General features: G+C 40.3%; 1 protein-coding gene across 2 annotated transcripts in view; it reads right to left on the bottom strand.

Annotated features, from left to right (window-relative positions):
• The window catches only part of med25 (mediator complex subunit 25), a 45641-nt gene that overhangs the window by 12640 nt on the left and 8618 nt on the right, over positions 1-24383 (bottom strand). For both annotated transcript variants that reach the window (XM_061981391.1, XM_061981392.1), the window contains exons 8-13: positions 21296-21420; positions 21081-21156; positions 13304-13554; positions 12882-12980; positions 1604-1689; positions 1471-1528 (exon numbers count right to left, since the gene is read on the bottom strand). In XM_061981391.1, coding sequence (XP_061837375.1) covers positions 1471-1528; positions 1604-1689; positions 12882-12980; positions 13304-13554; positions 21081-21156; positions 21296-21420 — 695 coding nt within the window. The remainder of the gene's footprint in view (positions 1-1470; positions 1529-1603; positions 1690-12881; positions 12981-13303; positions 13555-21080; positions 21157-21295; positions 21421-24383) is intronic.

The following is a 24383-nucleotide window of genomic DNA, read 5'->3' as shown; positions in this document are numbered from 1 at the left end:
AAGCCATGTACATATTTGTGTTTGGATACAGGTGAAATAGCTAAAATGCTATTATGTTAACAGTTAGCATGGTAAGACCTAGAAAAGGGACGTCAAACATACAGCCGAACAGGTCCAATCCAGCCCGCGTGATGAGTTTGCCAAGTGTAAAATTGAGTTGCATTTTTAAATTAAAGAAACTGCTGTTCTAAATGTGTCCACTGTATGTCGCAATAGCAATTGTGTTAGGCAAGCAAGTAGTTTATATATCGGGGCGAGCAATTATACCAAGCAAGAGGCACACGTAAAACAAACAAGAGTAAAATAAACAATTGGTAACCCTACTTAAACTGCTGCATGAGATACTACACATTGATATAGTTCTGTGAAAATTGCCTTCTGTGTGTTTGGTGGTAGCGGGGGTGTATATTGTAGCGTTCCGGAAGAGTTCGTGCTGGAAGAGGTTCTGGGTATTTGTTCTGTTGTGTTTATGTTGTGTTACGGTGCGGATTTTCTCTCGAAATGTGTTTGTCATTCTTGTTTGGTGTGGGTTCACAGTGTGGCGCATATTTGTAACAGTGTTAAAGTTGTTTATACGGCGACCCTCAGTGTGACCTGTATGGCTGTTGATCAAGTATGCCTTGCATTCGCTTGTGTGTGTGTAAAAGCCGCATATATTATGTGACTAGGCCGGCACACTGTTTGTATGGAGGAAAAGCGGACGTGACGACAGGTTGTAGAGGTCGCTAAAGGCAGTGCCATTAAGGCACTATTGTTATCCGGGTGGAAATCGGGAGAAATTCGGGAGAATGGTTGCCCCGGGAGATTTTTGGGAGGGGCACTGAAATCCGGGAGTCTCCCGGGAAAATCGTGAGGGTTGGCAAGTATGCCCTACGTCCGTGTTTTACCGGATATGTACCGCTCCGTACAGCTGCGTTTTAAAAAGTCATTCATTTTACTTTTTGACACCGATACCCATAATTTCGGATATTACAATTTAAAGCATTTATCGGCCGATATTATCGGACATCTCTAATTATAAGTTATTATGCCATGATTTTACCCACCCGGCCCACGTGGGAATAGATTTTCCTCCATGCGGCCTTTGAGCTAAAATGAGTTTGACACCCCTGACCTAGAAAGATAGCATTAAGTACCAAAAGTGCCAAACTATCTCTATAGTGTCCCTACATCGAGCAATGTACTTATTTGCGATTGGACACAGGTGAAATAGCTATAAGGCTATTATGCTAACAGTTAGCATGGTGGCACCTAGAAAGCTAGCACTACAGTAAGTACCAAAAGTGCAAACAGCCTAGCATATCTTAACCCACACTGAAGTGGATTTAACAAGTTTAACATACAAATCAAATCCGAAAAGCGATTAATAAACAAGCGGGTCACGCAACCTTTCTGTATGTGCTGGACTTGAGGTGTGTAGCGGGTTCAGGCAGGGTACATGTTAAAGACCTCTTCAAAGTGACCACTCACCAGAAGCTGCTGGGGGATGAGCTGCATAATGAGCTTCTGAGGCCACTGGTCCGTGTTTCTGTTTGGAAGCACACAACAATGTCAGCAAATGCACGTGAACACAAGTTACATTAGTGGAGAGTTCGCCACTCACAGGTTTTCTCCTTGGTTGACTTGGACTTGACATGGCAGCGAGCGCGTTAGGTTGGTGGCAGAGTCCATGGAGGAAGCTTTGGGTTTCTGTGGGGAAACACAGGAGCAGCAAAGTCAGGAGGAGGAAAGTGCGGTCCGGGGGCCGTTTGCGGCCCGTAGCTATTTTTTAAAGGCCCACGACACAATAATTTGCATTCTATTATTAACATGGTAGCTTTTTTGCTAAGTTTGCAGGTATACATCTCAGCTTCAAATATTTTGTTACTTCATGAATGATACCTTTCAGCATGCTAATGTTAGTACTAGGGATGTCCCGATCCAGGTTTTTGCACTTCCGATCCGATACCGATATTGTTTTTGTATTTCCGAACTGATACCGATACTGACCGATAACTACACTGACCGATACTGGCCTATCCGAGCATGTATTAAAGTTTAAAGTTATTTAGCCTACTTAGTTGTCAGAATCATGTTGAAAAGGGTTTTAGTACTCTTGATAACAACTAGCCAGCTGAATTAGGAGAGTTTGAATAATACACAATGGTTGGTAACAAGAAACTGACCTGTTTATTCAAGGATAAACACAAAATAGACAAAATTATACATGACAAACAGGGCATCATTGAACTAGGGCTGGGCGATATGGCCTTTTTTTAATATTGCGATATTTTAAGGCCATATTGCGATACACAATATATATCTCGATATTTTGCCTTAGCCTTAAATGAACACTTGATGCATATAATCACAGCAGTATGATGATTCTATGTGTTTTGATTGATTGATTGAGACTTTTATTAGTAGGTTGCACAGTGAAGTACATATTCCGTACAATTGACCACTAAATGGTAACACCCGAATAAGTTTTTCAACTTGTTTAAGTCGGGGTCCACTTAAATTGATTCATGATACAGATATATACTATCAGATATATACTATCATCATAATACAGTCATCAAAAAAGATAATCACATTGAATTATTTACATTATTTATAATCCAGGGTGTGGAGGGGGGCGCCGGATGTAAGTGTCAAAAAGACAGCCAAAAGAGTTTGATATGAGAATAAATCTAAAGTTAAAATATAGGGTAGAAATGCACCCATTTGCAGGAAATGTAGTCTTGATTTTCCAAATTTTCTTTCAAGGCTTGCATGTCTACATTAAATCATTCTTCTTCATACTGCATTAATATATGCTACTTTTAAACTTTCATGCAGAGAAGGAAATCACAACTAAAAAAATCACAAATTTTTTCATACGGTGTTGATGTGGAAATTTTTGCCTCAGCATTTTGATGGTGTGGACGAGTGGCACCGAATGGAGATAAGCGTCTCGACAGACGTCACAATATTTGAACAATGATGACGAAAACTGTTTTCTCTGTCGTGTCCGTGTGTCGAAAATTGTTATGCGCTTATTTTTTTATTTGATTTTGTGCGTGGAATAGATTTGCTATGCGCAGAGGACGCTTAAACAGTGCGCAATTGCACAGGCGAGCACCTTAGAGGGAGCGTTGCTCGCACGGCTGAGCTAGCATCACAGCTAACGTTGGCCATGCTGCTACCTCTCTGCTCGGGGAGGACGTATACGTATGTGACGTATGACGTGACAGTATGTGACGTATGTCGTGACAGTATGTGACGTGTGTAAGAAGGTGCACTTGCTGTCTGTGAGAGGGAGACACAGGAAAGAGTGAGAAGAGCCTGTCGTGTAATGCCAGCAGCTAAAAGCAACTGCGTGAGAATTCACAGACGTGTGGATGTGTTGAAGGTGTGCTGGAAAATGCGGAACAGAAATTACGGAGCAGCAGAAAAGTGGAATGTATTATTTAAATCGGTGCGTTGGAAAACACGGATCGGCATTTTCCTATGCCTTGCCGATACGCAAATATCGGCAGCCGATCCGATCCAAATATCGGATCGGGACATCCCTAGTTAGTACACTAGTTTTTTTAGCTCTTTTTGTAAGTGTACCTCAGTCACATTTTGGTACTAGATGCAACATTAACTTACTTGCATTTTAAACCAATTTTTCCAGGTACATACCTCAGTGGTACATGACACATGATACAGTTAGCATTTTAACGAGCTAAAATTAGCACGCCAACTTTTTTAAGCTACTTTAACTTGTATACACCCTACTGTTTTAAGTTTGGTATTTTAGTAATGCTAACTGTAAGCATGCTATTGATAGCATAGTACTGATGGGAGTTGATGAGATTTTTCCGGTTCCGATTCCACTTTTTTGTAGAGTGCCAGGTGCCTCAAAAAGGCCCAAAACATCATAAGGGACCCATCTCACATGGACATAAACTTTTTGAACTGCTGCCCTCGGGCAGGAGATACAGGACAATAAAATGCCGGACAAACTGATTTAAGAACACTTTTTACCCAAGAGCAATAGTGTCGCTGAACACAAGACAATAATGACTGTGCATGTGAGCTGTGTGCTTGGTATTTTTATGTATTTTTATCTATTTATCTATGTTCTCATGTTTTTATGTGTTATTATGAATTTGCACTAAATTAGTTTTGCTTACAATTTCATTGTACAATGTACAATGACAATAAAGATATATTCTATTCTATTCTATTCACTTTCGATTCCGCTTCACGTTTCGGTTCTTTATCGGTTCTCTTATCGATTCTTATTTGGAAAAAAAAGATAACAAATAGATGGATTAGCATCAATTTTCTTGAGTTAAGAGCTAACATGACCTTACAAAGCCAACAGTGAGATTTTAGGTGGAACATGGCATAGAAAAATACTTTTTAAGATTAAAAAAAAAAAAATCTGTAAAATTTAACAAAATAAAATGTAAAAATTACATATGTAACATTTCACAACATTTTTAAAACTTTTAAAAATCTTAGTCATCTACCCAAAAAAATACAGTGCAAAGGTTTGTTTGGATTTACAAGGTGAAACTAAGATAATGACATAGGCTCATAACATGCAACATGAGATATTTCAAACCTTCTTTTGATATAATGTTGAAGTTTATTGTTTACAGCTTATGAAAACCTTAAATTGAAAATCTCAGAAAATGTAGTGTTTTTTGTTTTAAACTGTAAGTTAAAATAAATAGAGACTTGACTAGAGGTGGGGTAAATAAAAAATAGATTTTTAGATGCATCATAATTCGGACATGGTCGATTATAAAATAGATTAGTAAACGTCAATAATCGATAATCGATTTATTTATTGTAAATAAAGTAATGCAGACAGTTCTAAAATGTGGCTTACTGCAGCGAGCCACATCACCAAGTGATCCAACCAGCTCCTTTACTATCGGGCACTTATGTTTCAGTTTTGCAAACATTTCCATTGAATTATTAACGCCTGATTGTAGCTGAGATAGGCTCCAGCGCCCCCCGCGACCCCATAGGGAATAAGCGGTAGAAAATGGATGGATGGATGGATGTGTCGGGCATTAATTAAACTGTTTCTTACTACAAATGCACTGTTTTTAAAAGTTGTAAGTGATAAACGCTTATTTAGGGAAACGAAAAGAAATGTAAAACTGCATCAAAATACTGTACATAAATTCAAGAGGCATTAATAATCGATTTTTTATCAAATCGTAGCTCCTGAAACGTAATCGAATCGTGAGGTGCCCGAAGATTCCCACCTCGTGGTTTGACATACGTCACTTTGCATGTAATGAGTTAATATCACATATTAGTTTCACATTTGAAGTTGAATTGCTGACATCAATGGACTTTTACACGATATTCTAATTATATGAGTTTCACCTGTATAATATGATGACTGAGCGAAATGTGGTTGGAGGAAAACATGCAATCTTTCTCTGACGACAATTGCGCGTTCATCTGCTGAAGGAGCATCTATGTGGCAAATTGTTGCAAGCTTTTGACCACAAACTTAGTCAATGCTCAGTGACATTCTTCCTGACTGGGCGAGTCAGTGAAAACTCGCGGCAGACGTGAACTGGACCCGTTACTGCCCGCCTCCAAACCAGTAAGAATATATCATTCAATTCAATTTAACAGGTAACATCGCTAACATTATCAGCGGTATTAGTACCTGTTGTATTTACGTCAGATGACTGCTGTGGCCCGGGATAATAAACGCGACATTCATGGCATGCTGTATGTTCAAATGTTTCACCATGTTCCTTGTATGTCCTCCTCTTGATGAAATAGCAACCTTGGAATTATTAAAAGTAGCGCTGTTGCGGTCTTTTGTAGCAAAATGTCAGCAAACTTCGGTGCGCTTTTTCCGCCCGGGAACACGCCATGTTGGCAATGTCACTACGCACGTTGCGTAATGACGTCATCCCCACCCGGAAGGATAGATAAGAGAACCGCTCGGCAAAATGGCAAGCGATTCCAAGGAATTGATACACTGGGAAGGTTTTCGATTCCCAACCCTATTTAGCATGCTAGCTTTTTTTAGCACATATTTTTATTTCTTGACACTATATGGCAAGCGTGCTAACTGTTAGCATTTCAGATCGGTGTTGGCTCTTCAGCATTCACTCAAATTTCTATCAAATTTGCATTTTCTAGTTTTTAGAAAAATATCTATACAGTATATTGTACTGGTTTTGAAGGTGAAAACTACCAAATTGGCCCCAACATTCTTTGAGTTGTCAGTCTATGGTCCTAAGTGTGAAAAAGTTTGGGCACCCCTGATTAACAACATTTGAGATGTGGTGGAATTTTCCACACCCTCTCTGATCTGCAAAGTCTCGGCTTCACGAGGTGAAAGATTTCTCGGGATAATTAATTTAAGTACATCCCAACACGTTTTTTTCTTTTGTCTGCGTGAGAGCTCGGTTAATTTCATTTTCAGGATACAAAAACACATCTTACATATTTGGAAATGTGCAACATTTGTTTGTGTTTGCAATGGCCACACGGCGTCACAGTGGTTAGCATGTTGGCCTCACAGTCAGGAGATGGAGGATTGGAATCTGTGTGGAGTTTGCGTGTTCTTCATGTGAGTGTTTGTGTTTTCTCAGACTGATTGCGGCAGTCTGTTGCCTCAACAGGCTGTGGTACAGATGACAACGGGAAGTCAAGAGGAGGAGTCTCTTTGAGTTAATGGAAATGTGTTGCAAATATTGCTATTTATAGCTAAACCCAATCACATTCACACAAACAACTAACAGTAATGGAGAATTTTTGGAACGTGGGAGAACATACAAACACCACACAGAAATACCCAAACGGAGATTTGAAACCCTGATCACCTCACTGCAAGGCCAAAATGCTAACCACTTGGACACCGTGCAGCCATGTCTAAAAGCAACAAAGAAAAAATAAATCAAATCCTGTCACTTTTGAGGCTACATTGCTCTCCTCCCTGGATGGGCAGCTTTCCTAATGTCTGATGACACTAGTGTTTCCCACACATTCATTTTTACTAGAAGTTTAAAAAAAGTTGCGTTTGTTGCAATACGGGAAAGAAAAGATTGCCATGCTAATATTTGTTAGCCTGTCAATGGGCTTGTCCATTGTATGTTAGCATTAAGCTATACATATAAGAGCTATTCTTTATCTTGTATTGTTTTTTTTTTAGTTTATTCCTACATGTATGAGCACTTCATGTGTCTATGTACTTTCATTTGTGTGCTTACTATTACAGTAATGTCACTGTGGAGAATATCAATAAACAACCTCAAGTTGGAACTTTTCCATCTCTAATTAAAATGTACCTATCTGCAAAACCAAATTCTAACATTAAGGGAAAGCAGAATAGTATTAATTAACTGGAAGAGGCCATTCCTGAAGGAATTGCGTGTGAATGCTCCAATGCTGAAGTTGAACTGAAATGCTGATAGAACGTGGTATGAATGTAAGAATAGTTGGAATGGTTTGAATTTCCAGGAAAACCGGAATTTGGTTTGGAACTTAGAAAAATGTCCCATTCATTTCAATGGGAATTTCATGGAAGTGTGGGAATTTCGGGAAAAGAGGGATTTTTTTTGAAAATGCTAAAGATTTTGAATGTTCTTAATGGGTAGAAATGGTTGGTGTTGGAATTTTTAAAATCGGTCGAGAAATGTTGAAATAGTAACATGTTGAATCGAGAAATGGTATTATGGAAATCTTGGAATTTCGGGAAAACCAGGAATTTTTCCAGTTCAAAAAACAACTTTGTTTTGTGTCCTAATTAAGAGGAATGTTTTGACGGTGGAACAGTTGAAATACATAGAACAATGCGGGAGGAGTTGTCGCCAGAAAAAAGGGTGGAAATAGGGCTTTGGGAAACCAGGAATTATGGAAAATTCTGGAATTTTTTTTAACTTGGAAAAATTATAGTTTAAATGTCCAATACATGTGGAATGTGTTGAAGGTGGAATGGTTTGAATCGGTTGAAAAATGTGGAAATGGTGAAAGCTTGAAAAATGGCCAATTCATTCTGAATGGGAAAAATGCCCAGGAAAACCTGGAAATCTGGGAATTTGTCAAGGGCAGGCCTGCAATTTCCGAATAGGCTGAACAGTTTGAAGTTGGAACGGTTTGAATCGGGTGAAAAATGTGGAAGGTAGAGCGCCCCAAAATCTGGAGAAGAAGAAGAAGACATTTAATAAATAGATGACTTTTGGTGTAGAAAAGCATGTGTGAATGCTTTGGAGCATTCACACAATAATAACATATGTACATAAACCATGGGCGTACAAAATTCAGCCTGTGTTACATTGTAGTAATTAGTATTAATAAGAGACGAAAGAGGAAAAAGAGGGAAGTCTGGGCTTCCCTGCTTAGGCTGCTGCCCCCGCGATTCGACTTCAGATAAGCCGAAAAAAGATGGATGGATGGATGGAGTATTAATAGCAATAGTACCGGTAGTAGTAATAGTAAATAAGCAGCAACAATTGGAAAACACAGCAAAACAATATACGGTAATGTAAAAAGAAAATCATAATTTGATACTAATAACACAGATTTGTCTTCAACCATACTAAATATATAACATTTGTTGATATTTATGCAAATTATATTTTGTGGGACCACGGCCCCGCCGCCACAAATTTGTTTGTGGTAAACATTGGACATGGAGCGACGGTGGATAAAAATCTAGAAAGAGAAATTCCCAACAGTCGAGGAACTTCCCGTGAATTCAAAGCAATAAGCAGATGGATTTTAAAGACTTTTTGTCCTTTTGAAAAATGTCATGATGACATCTCTCCAAACCCGTCGGTGCTCCTGCCCCACTGGGAGACGGGCCAACGCCATTCGTCTTTAGGGCGTCAATACGGGATCAATGAGCAATCACGCTGGCCCGCCATCGTCACGGCGACCGCTGCGCTGAGCGTGCACGCTCGTTTATTTGAGGGCATGAACATTTTCAAAATAAGTTTCAATTTCTTTTTAGCATCACCGATGAGGAGACGCACGAAGCAGGAGACATCTTTTGGGGCCGTGGCGTCGGACAGGTGCTGGCTCAGCACATATCAACCAACAATCGATCTGACCTTGAGAAAGGCCAATCGGTACAGCAGAAAAAATGATGAGCAATTAATTCAAGAATATTGATAACCGATGACAGCTGATTATTGGCATGTCTACATTACAACAAAGATGAGAAATACTTGAGATGGCTTTATTTTGTCTAAATACGCTGTCAACAAGGGGTGCAAATAGGGTTGCGTGATTCAGACGATATAAATCAGGGGTGTCCAAAGTGCGGCTGGTAGCTAATTTTTAAGCACAATCGTTCGTTAAAACTTGTTTTGCCACTTTTATATTTATAGACCTCAGCGTCAAATATTTTATTACTTGCAAATGATATATGCGAGCATGCTAAAGTTAGTATGCTTGCTGTTTGTTATTTAGCTAATTTGGTAATTGATGCATGCTAACATTAGCAGGCTAGCATTTGAAACATTGTTTTTAGTTAATCTAGCAGGTATACACCTCAGTGTCATATATTTTGGTATTTCACTAATGTTAGCCGTAACATGCAATTGTTGGCATAGTACTGTAAGCATGCTAGATATTATAGCTCATTTTGCTCATATATTTGTTCCTTGGTGCCATCTGGGCAGCGTGCTACCTGTTGGGCTTTGGCTCTCCAGCATTCACAAGAAATTTCTACCAAAATTGCATATTGTAGTTCTTTGAAAAAAATGGATATGTTGTACTGATTTTGAAAGTGAAAACTACCAAAATGGGCCCCGCGTCCTTTGATTTATCAGTCTGTGGCCCTCAGTGGAAAATGTCTTATATAAAGTTGGCCGATGATAGAGATTTTAATACTATAGCCATATTGTGATAATGCATGTTGATGACACATTCTAGCTGTGTCTGCAATTTTGGCAGCGACAAGCGAACCAACGCGTCCTCTAAGCAATGTAGCGACTAATGTCCCTCCACAGTGCAAAGCCGTTTCGAAATCAGTAATTCTCGCCACTATGGCGGAAAATAAAGCATGTTTCTTACAAGTATCATTATCGCTGGAGGATACAGGAAGATGGGGATGTAACAATATGAACATTTCATAGCATGGTTATTGTGACCAAAATGATCGCAGTTACCATTATTGCAACAATGCAACAATTATTACTGTAATCGTTTAACAAAGTTTTTTTTTTTTAAATACCTAAAAAAAATACAGACTCTCTTAGAAAAGCCACTATTTTGCATGTTTTTTGTTTCTTATTCTTCACTGATAGTGATTCAGTATTGTATCTGTTTTAATGGCTAAGTTTTTTTTTAAATATTTGTTTGTACTGTAGCACTTTAACATTTATTTCAATGTAAAGTGCGTAAAAAACAAAATCTACTATTTATTATTTCTGGCGGGCATCCTACTTTGTTCAGAGGTCCTTGAACGCACCGTAGAAACACTTCCATCTGGTATTTCTCCAAATATAGAACGACCACAGCTTGTAGGTTCAATGTTCACAGTTGAATAAGTAAGTTGCTTAGACTGTCATTTCTTTAAAAAAGTTTAGATTAGGGTATGTTATTTCCTAATGTGGAAATGTGTTAATGTTTCTTTTGTCTCGAGCAATTTAAGCGAGCTGGCGCCAGTCAGTCCATGAGTTTATTAAAGTGTTGTGAATACTAACCGCCCGGAGTTACATCGGGGTTATCATTTTTATTGTTACATCCCTACAAGAAGCCATGCGAAGCGCAAAGCTCTACAATGTAAACATACGGTTCAATAGAAATATCGACAGTAACGATACCAAGCATAGTATAAGATGGTTGATACTACATTGATTAGACCAATATTATTTATTACTAAAAATGTTTTGTCGCTTTTGTTATTGTCTACAAACTCAGGAAAAAAGGCCCCTGGACACAGGAGGACTGTATGGCAAAACCCAAATGTTTTATACCAGTAGATAGAAGGATATTATTTGAATATTTAATATATTGTTACACCGCCATCCTGTGTCTCTGTCTGATTACAATTGTATTCAAAATGTAAGTGTTGAAAATGTCAAAGTATCAGCATTGGTATGATTGATACTGGCACTGTAACTACTTGATATTGGATGGATACCCAAATTTGTAGTATCACCCAAAACTAACGTAAAGTATCCAAACAGAAGAAGAATAAGTGATTATTACATTTGAACAAAAGTGTATATAGAACATGTTACAACAGAAAGTAATAAGATATTAACATTAAATGAACATGTACCGTAGATTAATAATAGTTTTGATAACTAGGACGGCGTGGCGAAGTTGGTAGAGTGGCCGTGCCAGCAATCGGAGGGTTGCTGGTTACTGGTGTTCAATCCCCACCTTCTACCATCCTAGTCACGTCCGTTGTGTCCTTGGGCAAGACACTTCACCCTTGCTCCTGATGGCTACTGGTTAGCGCCTTGCATGGCAGCTCCCGCCATCAGTGTGTGAATGTGTGTGTGAATGGATGAATGTGGAAATACTGTCAAAGCGCTTTGAGTACCTTGAAGGTAGAAAAGCGCTATACAAGTATAACCCATTTATCATAACTAGAAATGACAATTTCTTACCACTAAATGTGACTGTGAAGTCAAATGATGCAACACACTTTGAGACTATAATGTTTTTATTATTTACTGTGTTGTTTTCTATTCTGTTGTTAATATTAGTAGTATTAATCTCTCAATTTATTTTATCATATGTTTTATACTATTTTTTTTGGATGGCATTAATTATTCAAGGTGGCGTTTTTCTTCAAATCCTCAGTGCCATGCAATGTTTTGTTTTTGCTTTGTTGTTGTCAATAGTGCTGTGTGTGTGTGTTTTATTCTTCTATTTTGTTGTGAGCACTTTGTGTTTGCCAATTGCCTGTGTACGAAAAGTGCTTTATAAATAAGTAAAATAAATAAATTTGATTTGATTCACTAGAAAAGTGTTGTATAAATTCAATCCCTTATTTTTATCATCAGCAACTAAATTAGGAGCATTTGTAACTAGTTTTGAAATAATTATATTATTGTCCTATCACATAGTATATCGTGATATATATCTTTATACAGGACACTGTATATATAGATTGTAGGCCATATTGCTGATCTACAAGTGCAAAGTTTGACTCCATGTTTGTTTGTTTTTAGCCCTCATCATTTTCCATCCATCCATTTTCTACCATTTGTCCCGTTCGGGGTCACGGGGGGTGGTGGAGCCTATCTCAGCTGCATTCGGGCAGAAGGCGGGGTACACCCTGGACAAGTCGCCACCTCATCGCAGGGCCAACACAGATAGACAACATTCACACTCACATTCACACACAAGGGCCAATTTAGTGTTGCCAATCAACCTAGTGCATCTGCCTCACAATACGAAGGTCCTGAGTAGTCTTGGGTTCAATCCCGGGCTCGGGATCTTTCTGTGTGGAGTTTGCATGTTCTCCCCGTGACTGCGTGGGTTCCCTCCGGGTACTCCGGCTTCCTCCCACTTCCAAAGACATGCACCTGGGGATAAGTTGATTGGCAACACTAAAATTGGCCCTAGTGTGTGGATGTGAGTGTGAATGTTGTCTGTCTGTCTGTGTTGGCCCTGCGATGAGGTGGCGACTTGTCCAGGGTGTACCCCGCCTTCCGCCCGATTGTAGCTGAGATAGGCTCCAGCGCCCCCCGCGACCCCAAAGGGAATAAGCGGTAGAAAATGGATGGATGGATGGGCAATCAACCTATCTTGTTCAGATAAAATTATTTCATCGATACTGACAAGTATTTATTCCTCATTTGTTTTGTCAGCTTTAACACAAAGCTAAGATGTAATAAAATGTTAGGGGAAACCCTGACATGGGATGTCGTGATTTCACACAGATGGAAAAAAGTACAAGAAGAACGTGAGAGTCTTACCTCCTGCCACTCCAGCACGCCGCTCCACGCCACAATCTTGTTGGCCATGCCTTGCTGTCCCATTGCATTTGGGTTTCCTGTTGGCGCCGACACACCCGGCTGAAAAAGATGGTAAAGACATTTAAAAACCGTATGAACGCTAACCATATTTTACAGGTTTACAGAATATGAAAACTGTCATCGGTCAAAAATAATAATTAATTAAAATCAATGGACTTCACATCAAATATTGTACTTTAAAAACAAATTGGGGGGCAAAAGGTAATGCATATTTTGTGTTTTTACCATAAAAAATTTTTTTTTTAAATGTATGTTGGTTTTAAAATGATCAAAATGGCCCCCGGATGTTTTAATTTTTCAGTATGCGGCCCTCAGTGGAAAAGGTTTGGACAGCCCTGCCTTAGAAAGTAAATCACATGTACCATGTTGGGTTGTCCCGACTGCGGCGTGGGCTGGTTGGGCGCAGGCTGCTGCTGAGGGGGCGGCGGAGGCTGCTGATTGGGCGTGGGCTGCCCAGGCGGAGGCACCGCTTGCTGCTGGTTGGGAGGGACCTGCTGCTGCTGAATGGCCGTGGTGACGGTGGAGATGTTGGGCTGGCTCAGCTTCACACCCGACAGAGAGGGGATGGACTGTTGGCCGGCGAACGGCGGCACCTGACTGCCCATCCCTGAAACTGGAGGTGAAGTCAGTTGGTCGGCAAGCAGCAGAGAGCAAAGACAACGTTACAGACCAGCATTAAACGTTGCAGTAAACCACTACATCCAGCATGGCGCTGTAATTGTGTCATCTTTTTTGACATTCACACACAATTCTACACCAAAAAGTAATTTTTTTATTGTGTCAATGCTTTACAGCAGTGACTCTCAAACTATGGTAAGTGTACCACTACTGGTACGCAGGCTCTATCTCAGTGGTTCTTAACCTGGGTTCGATCGAACCCTAGGGGTTCGGCGGAGCCTCCGCCGCGAAGCTCAAGCCACACCCAACTCATCGTGTAAATAAAAACTTCTCCCTATCGGCGTATTATGGATACCCCCAAACAATGTTCCCTCTAATTTTCCATCTGATTTGCAGGTGTGTAATTTCTTGTGAGTTCATGTGTTGCTTTGTTCTTTGAACAAGGTGATGTTCATGCACGGTTAATTTTATGCACCAATAAAAAAAACATAACTTTGTCTTAAATTTGACATTTTTAAAAACATTAACTCTTTAGCTTGTCAATCAGTTTGATATTATATGAGTTCAATAATACACGTAGTCATCATTCACAGGTTTCTTGATCTGCCTTGTGGATCTTCTCAACACAGGTTCAGGATCGTCAGTCACATCTTCATTCATGTGCTGCATTGGCATTGTTTCAGTCAGTAGGTGTAGATGAAACCTTGGACTCAGCTGTTGCTTGGTTTGGAACGGTCTCTGGAACCCTCAGCAAACTGCGACGATTGCGACGTAGTATCTGTCCTTCTTCACTCCTCACAGTATATGATCGTGGTGATGTTTCTTGAAGAACAGTAGCTTTGGTTTTCCAACCATCAGGACCTTCAATTCTCACTGTGTCACTTGGTGATAGTGGTGGGGAGCGATTTGGCTGCTTTGTCATAAAACGACTTCTGCTTTAGCTTTTGTTGCTTTAGCTTCCATTGTACTTTTTGACTCTGCGTTGGTGTGGACATACTTGGTAGTGTAGTACGAAGCTTTCTGTTCATCAGTAGTTCAGAGGGTGACAAGCCACACTCAAGGTGTTGCTCTGTAGCTAAGTAGTGCTCGGTATGGATCAGAGTTACTATCCACTGCTTTCTTCAAAAGTTGTTTGAGAATATGTACTCCTTTGTCAGCCTTTCCATTTGACTGTGCGTACAGAGGGCTTGACGTCACGTGTCTGAAATCATAGTGTTTTGCAAATTGCTGCCACTCTTTACTGTTGAAACATGGTCCATTGTCACTTACCACAGTATGCGGTATACCATGTCCAGCAAATATAGATTTGACATGCGTGATCACACACTTTGATGATGTGCTTGATAGCAAAGCCATTTCAGGGAAATTAGAATAGTAGTCAATTACAACAACATACTCTTTGCCCTTCAAATAAAACAAGTCCATTCCCACTTTCTGCCATGGTGCAGTAAGAACTTCAGGCAATATCATGGGTTCTTTGGTTTGTTTGTTTCTGTATTTTTGACATGTTGAACATCTGCCAATCATGTTGTCAATGTCTTTGTTGATTCCAGGCCAGTATACAGTGTCGCGTGCTCGTCTCTTGCACTTTTCAATCCCTAGATGACATTCATGGATTCTTTGTAGTATATCCTGCCTCAATGTTTGTGGAATGACTATTCGGTTTCGCTTCAGTAAAAGTCCATCCACAACACTTAGTTCACCCCTAACATGGAAGAACTGTGGGCTGGAACGTGGAGGCCATCCATTCTGCATGTTGGTAATAACACGCTGCAACTCTTCATCTTTTGCCGTTTCCTCAGCGATTTGTTGTGATTTTATGTCTGACACTGGAAGTGCAGCTGACACCATATTTACATGGTTTTGTACATCCTCTTCAGTAGCACTGACGCTGTTTTCCATGGGTGCTCTTGAGAGTGCATCAGCCAGTATCAAGTGCTTTCCAGGTGTATAGATGAGCTGAAAATCATATGGCTGCATCTTCATCATGAAACGTTGTATTCGTGGTGTCATGTCCATCCATCCATCCATTTTCTACCGCTTATTCCCTTTGGGGTCGCGGGGGGCGCTGGAGCCTATCTCAGCTACAATCGGGCGGAAGGCGGGGTACACCCTGGACAAGTCGCCACCTCATCGCAGGGCCAACACAGATAGACAGACAACATTCACACTCACATCCACACACTAGGGCCAATTTAGTGTTGCCAATCAACTTATCCCCAGGTGCATGTCTTTGGAGGTGGGAGGAAGCCGGAGTACCCGGAGGGAACCCACGCAGTCACGGGGAGAACATGCAAACTCCACACAGAAAGATCCCGAGCCCGGGATTGAACCCAAGACTGTCATTCAAGTTTTTCTTGATGATGGAAACTAGTGGGCGATGGTCTGTTTCTACAGTGAAGGTAGGGAGACCACAAACATAGTTGTGGAAGCTCTGCAGGCCATATGCTAACCCTAGACATTCCTTTTCTATTTGAGCATACCTACATTCAGCCTGTGTCATGGATCGTGATGCATAGGCTACTGGTTTCCAGTGTTCATCATCAGCCTGTAGTAAAACTCCACCCCGTCCATCTTTTGAAGCATCTGTTGACACCTTTGTTTTCTTTGTAGGGTCGAAGAACGTCAGCACAGGTGCAGTAGAGAGTGTTTCCTTCAGTCTCTGCCACTCATTCTCGTGCCTGGACGTCCACTTGAACTATGTGTCATTGTGAAGGAGTTCACAAATGCAGGATGTTTTCACAGCAAGGTTTGGGATGAACTTGCCAATATAGTTGACCACGCCCAATATACGCTGTACACCTGTCTTGTCTGTGGGACTCGGCATTCTTTGTATGGCGTGTATTTTTTCATCATCAGGTTGAACGCCATGTGCACTGAGCTTGTCTCCCAGAAAAATTATCTCTGACACTCCAAACTGACACTTCTTTTTGTTTAATTTGAGTCCATATTGTTGTACTCTTTCCAACACTTTGGTCAGCCTTTTGTTGTGTTCTTTTGCTGTTCTTCCCCACACAGCAATGTCGATGATGTACACTGCTTACCAAATGCTGGACACTGCTTTGGCTTGTGCTGCGATCCACAGCGCTTGCATTGGAACATGACGTCACTCTTCTGCTGTGCAGGCTGCGACTTCCATCCCCTTGACACGACATGCACGTTGTCACCTCCCACTAGTGATGGGATCGGCAGTTCTTTTGACTGTACTGAATCACTAGAATCCGTTCCTTAAATTGATTCGTTCAAAAAATTCGTTCACCGAATCACTTCTGCAGCAGCAGTTCTGTGGGCAGGTCGGCGAATCCTGAGTCAGTCAGTAACAGATTCCCCAGCGGCAGATCTCGGTGTGTGTCAGTTCGCGAACGACACAAGCCCTCAGCACCCAATGAACGACACGCACAGTGACTGAACGAGAGCCTCAATGTGACGTCCTTCTCCGCGACACAGTCAGTTCTCTGTGTCAGTAGGTTCGCGAATCCTGTTGTTAAATATGTTTTATTGCACTGAAATGAAAATAAGAAATAAATAAAAGTGGGAAATAAAAAAAATAGTTATAGCCTACTAAAATGCTTGCAATCAACAGTTAAATAAATAGGCCTCGTTTGTTTAGTGCAAAAACAAATATTAAATTAAGAAACCCTTAACAAATGCCAACATAAAAACTAAATGTTCTGTAGCAAAGAAAATGTAAACTTAAATATGCAAACAAAAAGAAAATAAATACCTTCAAAATAAAACAAATAAATTAAGAGCCAGAAATGCCAACATAAAAACTAAATGTTCTGTAGCCTACGTTTAAAAATATAACAAAGAAAATATTAACTTAAATGTGCAAACAAAAAGAAAATAAATAGGCTACCTTAAATAAAACAAAACAAATACTAAACCAAGTGCCAGAAAAGCCAACATTAAAACTAAAATTTCTGTAGCTTACATTTAAAAATATAAAAATGGAAATATCAACTTAAATATGCAATAAAAAAGAAAATAAATAGCTTAAATAATATAAAAATCAAGATAAATAATAGCCTATGTATATGTACATACATTAGTTATTATTTTTATTTTAAATCTTCTCAAAACAGCCTGCCCTACACTTTGCCCTACACTCATACCGGCATGGTCGCGGCGGAGCTCAACTGAACTGAGAAAGGAACGAATCAGTTCATGAAGTGATTCGGTTCAGTACGTTCACTCAAAAGATTCGTTCGTTCGAACGAATCGTTCGTGAACGACACATTACCTCCCACGCTGATGGCTGCGGTGGACGCCATTTCACCAAACGTCTTGACGTGCATCTGTGACAATTCTGCTGCATGACAAATTTGAATGGCAATCTCCAACGACAATTCTGTCTCTCTCAACAGTCTTTCTCTGACTTTATTGTCTTCTATGCCACATACAATCTGGTCCCTTATCATAGAGTCCTTCAGTGTAGCAAAGTTGCAAGTTTGTGCTTTCAGCCTCAAATCAGTCACAAAACTGTCAAAACTTTCTCCATGAGCTTGCACTCTTGAACGGAACACATATCTCTCATATGTCTCATTCTTTTTGGGAGAGCAATGAGCATCAAACTTTTCAATGACAACATCCAACTTGTTTTTTTCATCTGGATTGTCAAACACAAAAGTGTTGTAAACTTCAATGGCATGTGGGCCTGCTATTGTAAGCAATAACGCTACCTTCCTTGCTTCCGGCTTATCCTGCAGTGCCATGGCCGCCATGTACAGCTGGAACTGCTGCTTGAAGGTGCGCCAATTGCTGTCGACATTTCCACTTAGCTTCAGCTTTTCAGGTGGCTTCAAATCCATGTCGCTTTTCACAATACACCACTTCAATTTTCGTTCACTCCTGGTACCATGTTATGTTATTGTTTTAAATAACACATCGTTGGATGACTTGTAGAACTGTCTTTTAATCACGATCGCATATTACAAACGCTACTTCAACACTCGTGCGTACCTCTCTCAAGAGTCCTACCTGACACGTACTATATATTGGTTCCTAGTCATTTGTAGACTCTTACTACCATCATGTGGTCAAACACTATCATTACACCTCCAATAAGGTTAAGAACCACTGCTCTATCTAGTGATAAGCCAATATAATCACTTTATTAAAGTACAATATTTTATTCTCTTATATGCTAACACAGTGTTACTGTTCAAACTATGTGTAATGTTAAAGTGGCAAAAAATTTTAAATATACTTGCTAAATTAAAAACCTCTGCCTTGTTCTTAGTGAATACTTTGGCCTACAATGCTACTGTATTTGAATGTTGGTCATTATGATGGTTCTTGAAGAGGCAAGTTTGTCTGAGATGGTACTTGGTGAAAACAGTTTGAGAACCACTGCTTTACAGCATTCATATAAGGTTCTAATCATCTATTTATTCATTCCGTCGTTTTTTTGTCCGCCTTCTTCCTCAGTTTTCTTTAGTGGCCTAGTGGTTAGAGTGTCCGCCCTGAGATCGGTAGGTCGTGAGTTTAAACCTCGGCCGAGTCATACCAAAGACTATAAAAATGGGACCCATTACCTCCCTGTTTGGTACTCAGCATCAAGGGTTGGAATTGGGGTTTAAATCACCAAAAATGATTCCCGGGCGTGGCCACCGCTGCTGCTCATTGCTCCCCTCACCTCCCAGGGGGTGAGGGTGATGGGTCAAATGCAGAGGATAATCTCACCACACCTAGTGTGTGTGACAATCATTGGTACTTTAACTTTTTGGCCTAATTTTGCAACCGAGTCATGTAACTTACTTATACTTGACTTACGCTGTTAGCATGCATTTTAGCACATTTTTCCGCCGTACACCTCATAGTCATATAACTTGGTACGTGACACATGCTAACTGTTATAGAATGCCAACTTTTAGCACTAATTTTGCAACCGTTTACTCCTGGGTCATATGACATGGTACTAGACTTATGCTGACTAATAGCATGCTCGAATGCTAACATTAGCATCCTTACATTTTTAGCCAATTTTGCCACTGTTTATCCCAGAGTCATAAGACTTGGTGCTTGGCATATACTAACTGTTAGCATGCTAACCTTAACATGGTAGCATGCTAACATTAGCGTGCTAACTGTTTTAGCCAATTTTGCCACCATACACTTCCGTCATATAACTTGGTATGTAACATAAGCTAGATTTTGCCATGCTAGTTGGTTTTACAGCCATACATCTTAGAGTCATATAACTTGGTATTTGACACATGCTAACGTTAACATTTCAGTCCGGCTTGCACATATCAGCGGCTCGCAGGTTTCTGCAGCTTGCGCACATACAGCAATCACATGAAATGTAATATTGTTCTAACAGACAAGAGGGGACCGTTATCTAGTTTATGATTTTTACCTTCAAAGGGTGTTTGGTTTTTTCAAAAAAAATCTGCTTGAGCTAGGGCTGGGCGATATGGCCTTTTTTAAATATCGCGATATTTTAAGGCCATATCGCGATACACGATATATATCTCGATATTTTTGCCTTAGCCTTGAATTAACTCTTGATGCATATAATCACAGCGGTATGATGATTCTATGTGTCTACATTAAAACATTGTTCTTCATACTGCATTAATATATGCTACTTTAAAACTTTCATGCACAGAAGGAAGTTACAACTAAAAAAAAATCGCTATTTTTTTCATACGGTGTTGATCTGGAAATGTTTGCCTCTGCATTTTGATGGTGTGGACGTGTGGCACCGAAAAGAGATGTTGACATGCGGAGTACGTAAATATTGTTTTTAATATTGTTGTGCAGCACTTTGGAAACATTTTTGTTGTTTAAATGTGCTATATAAATAAAGTGGATTAGATTGGAGTGAGCACTCTTCATTCACTAGCAGGGGACTTTTCAAATGATGCTACATATTAGCAGTAATGCTACTTTTTATAGCAACGCTTTTGCTCCACACTTGACAAATTACGGTTGTCTGTTCGACATATTCCCGCTTGAAGCCAAACCAGTGCCAAACGATGGACCCCCTGCTGTTTTTTGGGGGAAATAATTCTTCCTTCATTTGTTACCAGATTCGCACCTTCTTTCGCTCGTATTACCGCTAGCATCACAGCTAACGTTAGCCATGCTGCTACCTCTCTGCTCCGAGAGGGCGTATACGTATGTGACGTATGACGTGACAGTATGTGACGTATGTAAGAAGGTGCGCTTGCTGTCTGTGAGGAGAGACAGGAAAGAGTAGAAAGAGCCTGTAGTGTAATGCCCGCAGCTAAAAGCAACTGCGTGAGAACGTATACTCGATATCACGCTATAGTCATTTTCTATATCGCACAGAGACAAACCCGCGATGTATCGCGCATATCGATATATCGCCCAGCCCGAGCTTGAGCGTTGTTTTGTATTTTTTACTAATGCTCTTGTGTGCAACATCCTCTAAATAGCATATATGCAAAAGAGAACAGCAAGACAACAATAAGACAGTGTGCCGACAAAGCAAGTAGACACTTGGCTAACACAACAGTACACACACACAAACACACTGAGCTGGCAACTCACATCGGTTCTTCTGGCCTTTGGCTGCCTCCACAACCATCTGTGCAGCCACCTGAGCAGCAGTCATGGTGGGTGGATTCTGTCAGCGAGCAGATGAAAAGGAAGACAATGCTGAGTGAGAAACCTTTCGGCCGAACAACAAACACCGTCCGCCTGAACCGGAGCCAAGGGCAGACGGCAGGAATTAAAACTGGCGTCGCTCCTGCCGCCCCCGCTACCTGGTAAGGATGAGCCGCGCCCATGGGGGGGGTGGGCTGCGGGCCGCCAATGAGAGGCTGATTGACCGTCAGCGGCTGAGGAGGGAGGACCGGCTTCAAAGGCCCAGGACCTACGCCCGAGGACACTGGAAGACAAGTGTGAGACGTGGTTAGGATGCAAACATACATCATTCTTCACCAAAAAAGAAAAAGAAAAGCAGAATGCCCTAAGTAATACATGGAGTACCATTACTATCAGGGCACCTGAGAAGTATCTTCATGTAAAATATTTATTCTTTTTTTTATTCTAAATTTGATTTAATGTTTTGTACAAAAAAATTAATAAATTGCTCAACACGTTACATAACGAGTGTCTTAAAAAACCAACACTAACGCTGCACATCACGGAGTAAGTGGGAGTACGTGGGGAAATTTGCCATTATCTTCTTATCTGAGACAGAGCAGAAAGGGGTTAGGAATACGTTTGCAATACAATTTCATTTGAAGCACCCTGTCATTCATTATTTGACATTTTACATGCACTTCTTCTAGCAAAATGTCCTCCCCCACCCCCATATAGGGCTGTTTTCTTATGGAGTATGAAGTCGAAGCTCACAAATGATACTTAAAAACACTTTTTATATCTCTGACATGAATTAAGGTTTATTAAATACACTACGGAGTGAGACATCTTGCTTGTTTTTCCTGATATAGAGCCACATATAGAGGTGAGAATGTCGTTGTGGTTTGTGAAGGAAGCCCTTTGAGGCATTTGTGATCAAGAGCTACATAAATAAACATTGATTGATTGATTAATTAATTGATTGATAACAGTCATTCAACTTATTTCTAAATACCAGATATATGTACATTTTTGTAAAACAATAACTATTCAACCCACTGGTGACATTCCATTTTAATAATCTTCAAAAAAATTTTTTTTAACTTTTTGAATGCCTTTTGATTAGATAATGTCATCCATCCATCCATCCATCTTCTTCCGCTTATCCGAGGTCGGGTCGCGGGGGCAGCAGCCTAAGCAGGGAAGCCCAGACTTCCCTCTCCCCAGCCACTTCGTCCAGCTCCTCCCGGGGGATCCCGAGGCGTTCCCAGGCCAGCCGGGAGACATAGTCTTCCCAACGTGTCCTGGGTCTTCCCCGTGGCCTCCTACTGGTCGGACGTGCCCTAAACACCTCCCTAGGGAGGCGCTCGGGTGGCATCCTGACCAGATGCCCGAACCACCTCATCTGGCTCCTCTCAATGTGGAGGAGCAGCGGCTTTACTTTGAGCTCCCCCCGGATGACAGAGCTTCTCACCCTATCTCTAAGGGAGAGCCCCCGCCACCCGTAGATAATGTCACAGGTTAAAATTAATTCAACAACTAATGATATGCAAATGTTTACTCATTAAAACTATGACATAATTTGAACTGAACGCCTTCAAAGGGTTAAAATTAGGGCTGTCAAAATTAGCGAGTGAACTCATGACATTAATCACAAAAAAATGTTTGCATTAATCATGTATATATACAGGCTTCACGGTGGCAGAGGGGTTAGTGCATCTGCCTCACAATACGAAGGTCCTGAGTAGTCTTGGGTTCAATCCCGGGCTCGGGATCTTTCTGTGTGGAGTTTGCATGTTCTCCCCGTGACTGCGTGGGTTCCCTCCGGGTACTCCGGCTTCCTCCCACCTCCAAAGACATGCACCTGGGGATAAGTTGATTGGCAACACTAAATTGGCCCTAGTGTGTGGATGTGAGTGTGAATGTTGTCTGTCTATCTGTGTTGGCCCTGCGATGAGGTGGCGACTTGTCCAGGGTGTACCCCGCCTTCCGCCCGATTGTAGCTGAGATAGGCTCCAGCGCCCCCCGCGACCCCAAAGGGAATAAGCGGTAGAAAATGGATGGATGGATGTATATATACAGATTAATCATGCAATTTATTTTGACTTTACAAGCTCTTTTACCGTTGTTATGCGGTCAGTGATCAGGTAAACGTATGAATAAAAATAAATACATACGTATAACTAATAATAATATAAAATATAATAATAAAATATAACAAAAAATAAAATAAAGTTTGATGGATATAGTCATCCATATAAAGCCACTGGCACATTTCAATCCAAAATACACCCTGACTGGACTTAAGATAAAAGTTTTCATCAAAAAAATTATCAAAATCAAACATTAAAAAGACGTTCTTTTATGACATTCTTACAATTAAATTGCATTTGTGTCCAAATAAGTTACTCTAAATTGTACAAGCAAGTAATAACCTGTGATGAAGCGTGATTAATCCAAAGTCAAAAGTGTGATTAATCAAATTAAACATATTGTATCATTTGACAGCACGAGATAAAATAAAATAAAAACATTACATGTTTGGTAATTTTGTTTAGAGCTGAAGTTGATTGAAAGATTCAAGCAAAAATAAGAATAAAAATATGAATGAAAAATGTTTTATGCCCTCTGAAAAATTTAAAACGTATATGCCCTGTTTGGCTTTGGGGTATTATTGTACAGCTGTGAAATATTGGACATTTAAAATTGAACATGAAAAAAAACCCCACTTTTGAAAAATCATGTATAATGGAGTAAGACAAAAAATATATACTGAAGGTACAAATAAGTCAGCCTTTGTTCCCTGAGGTTTAAATGTGTGTGACTAAATTATCTACCTCAAACTGTGGTATGCAGGCTCCATCTAGTGGTACGCCAAAAAAGTCTGTAAATATGTACTGTATACGGTGTATCATTGTTGATGTTTGTGCATTGTGTGTAATGTTACAGTGGCCGAAAATATTAAATATACTTGTCAAATAAAACGTCTACCTCTTTTTTAATGAATACCTAGGCCTACTGTGCTACTGAATTTTATGCTGGTCATTATGGTGGGTACTTGGAGAGTTAAGTGTTTTCTAAACTGGTACTTGGTGAAAAAAGTTTGAGAACCACTGATCTATGTTATTAATCAGGCCTTTTAAGTGGGCAAATGTGTGCTTTTAACCATGTTTAATCAAAGGATGATATATCGTATTTTTCGGATTATAAATCGCTCCGGAGTATACGTCGCACTGGCCGAAAATGCATAATAAAGAAGGAAAAAAA

Source organism: Nerophis lumbriciformis, linkage group LG24 (genome assembly GCF_033978685.3).
Source record: "Nerophis lumbriciformis linkage group LG24, RoL_Nlum_v2.1, whole genome shotgun sequence".
In the NCBI taxonomy this organism is placed as follows: Eukaryota; Metazoa; Chordata; class Actinopteri; order Syngnathiformes; family Syngnathidae; genus Nerophis; species Nerophis lumbriciformis.
Note: the sequence above shows the minus strand (reverse complement) of the source record. Positions and strands in the feature narration are given on the sequence as shown.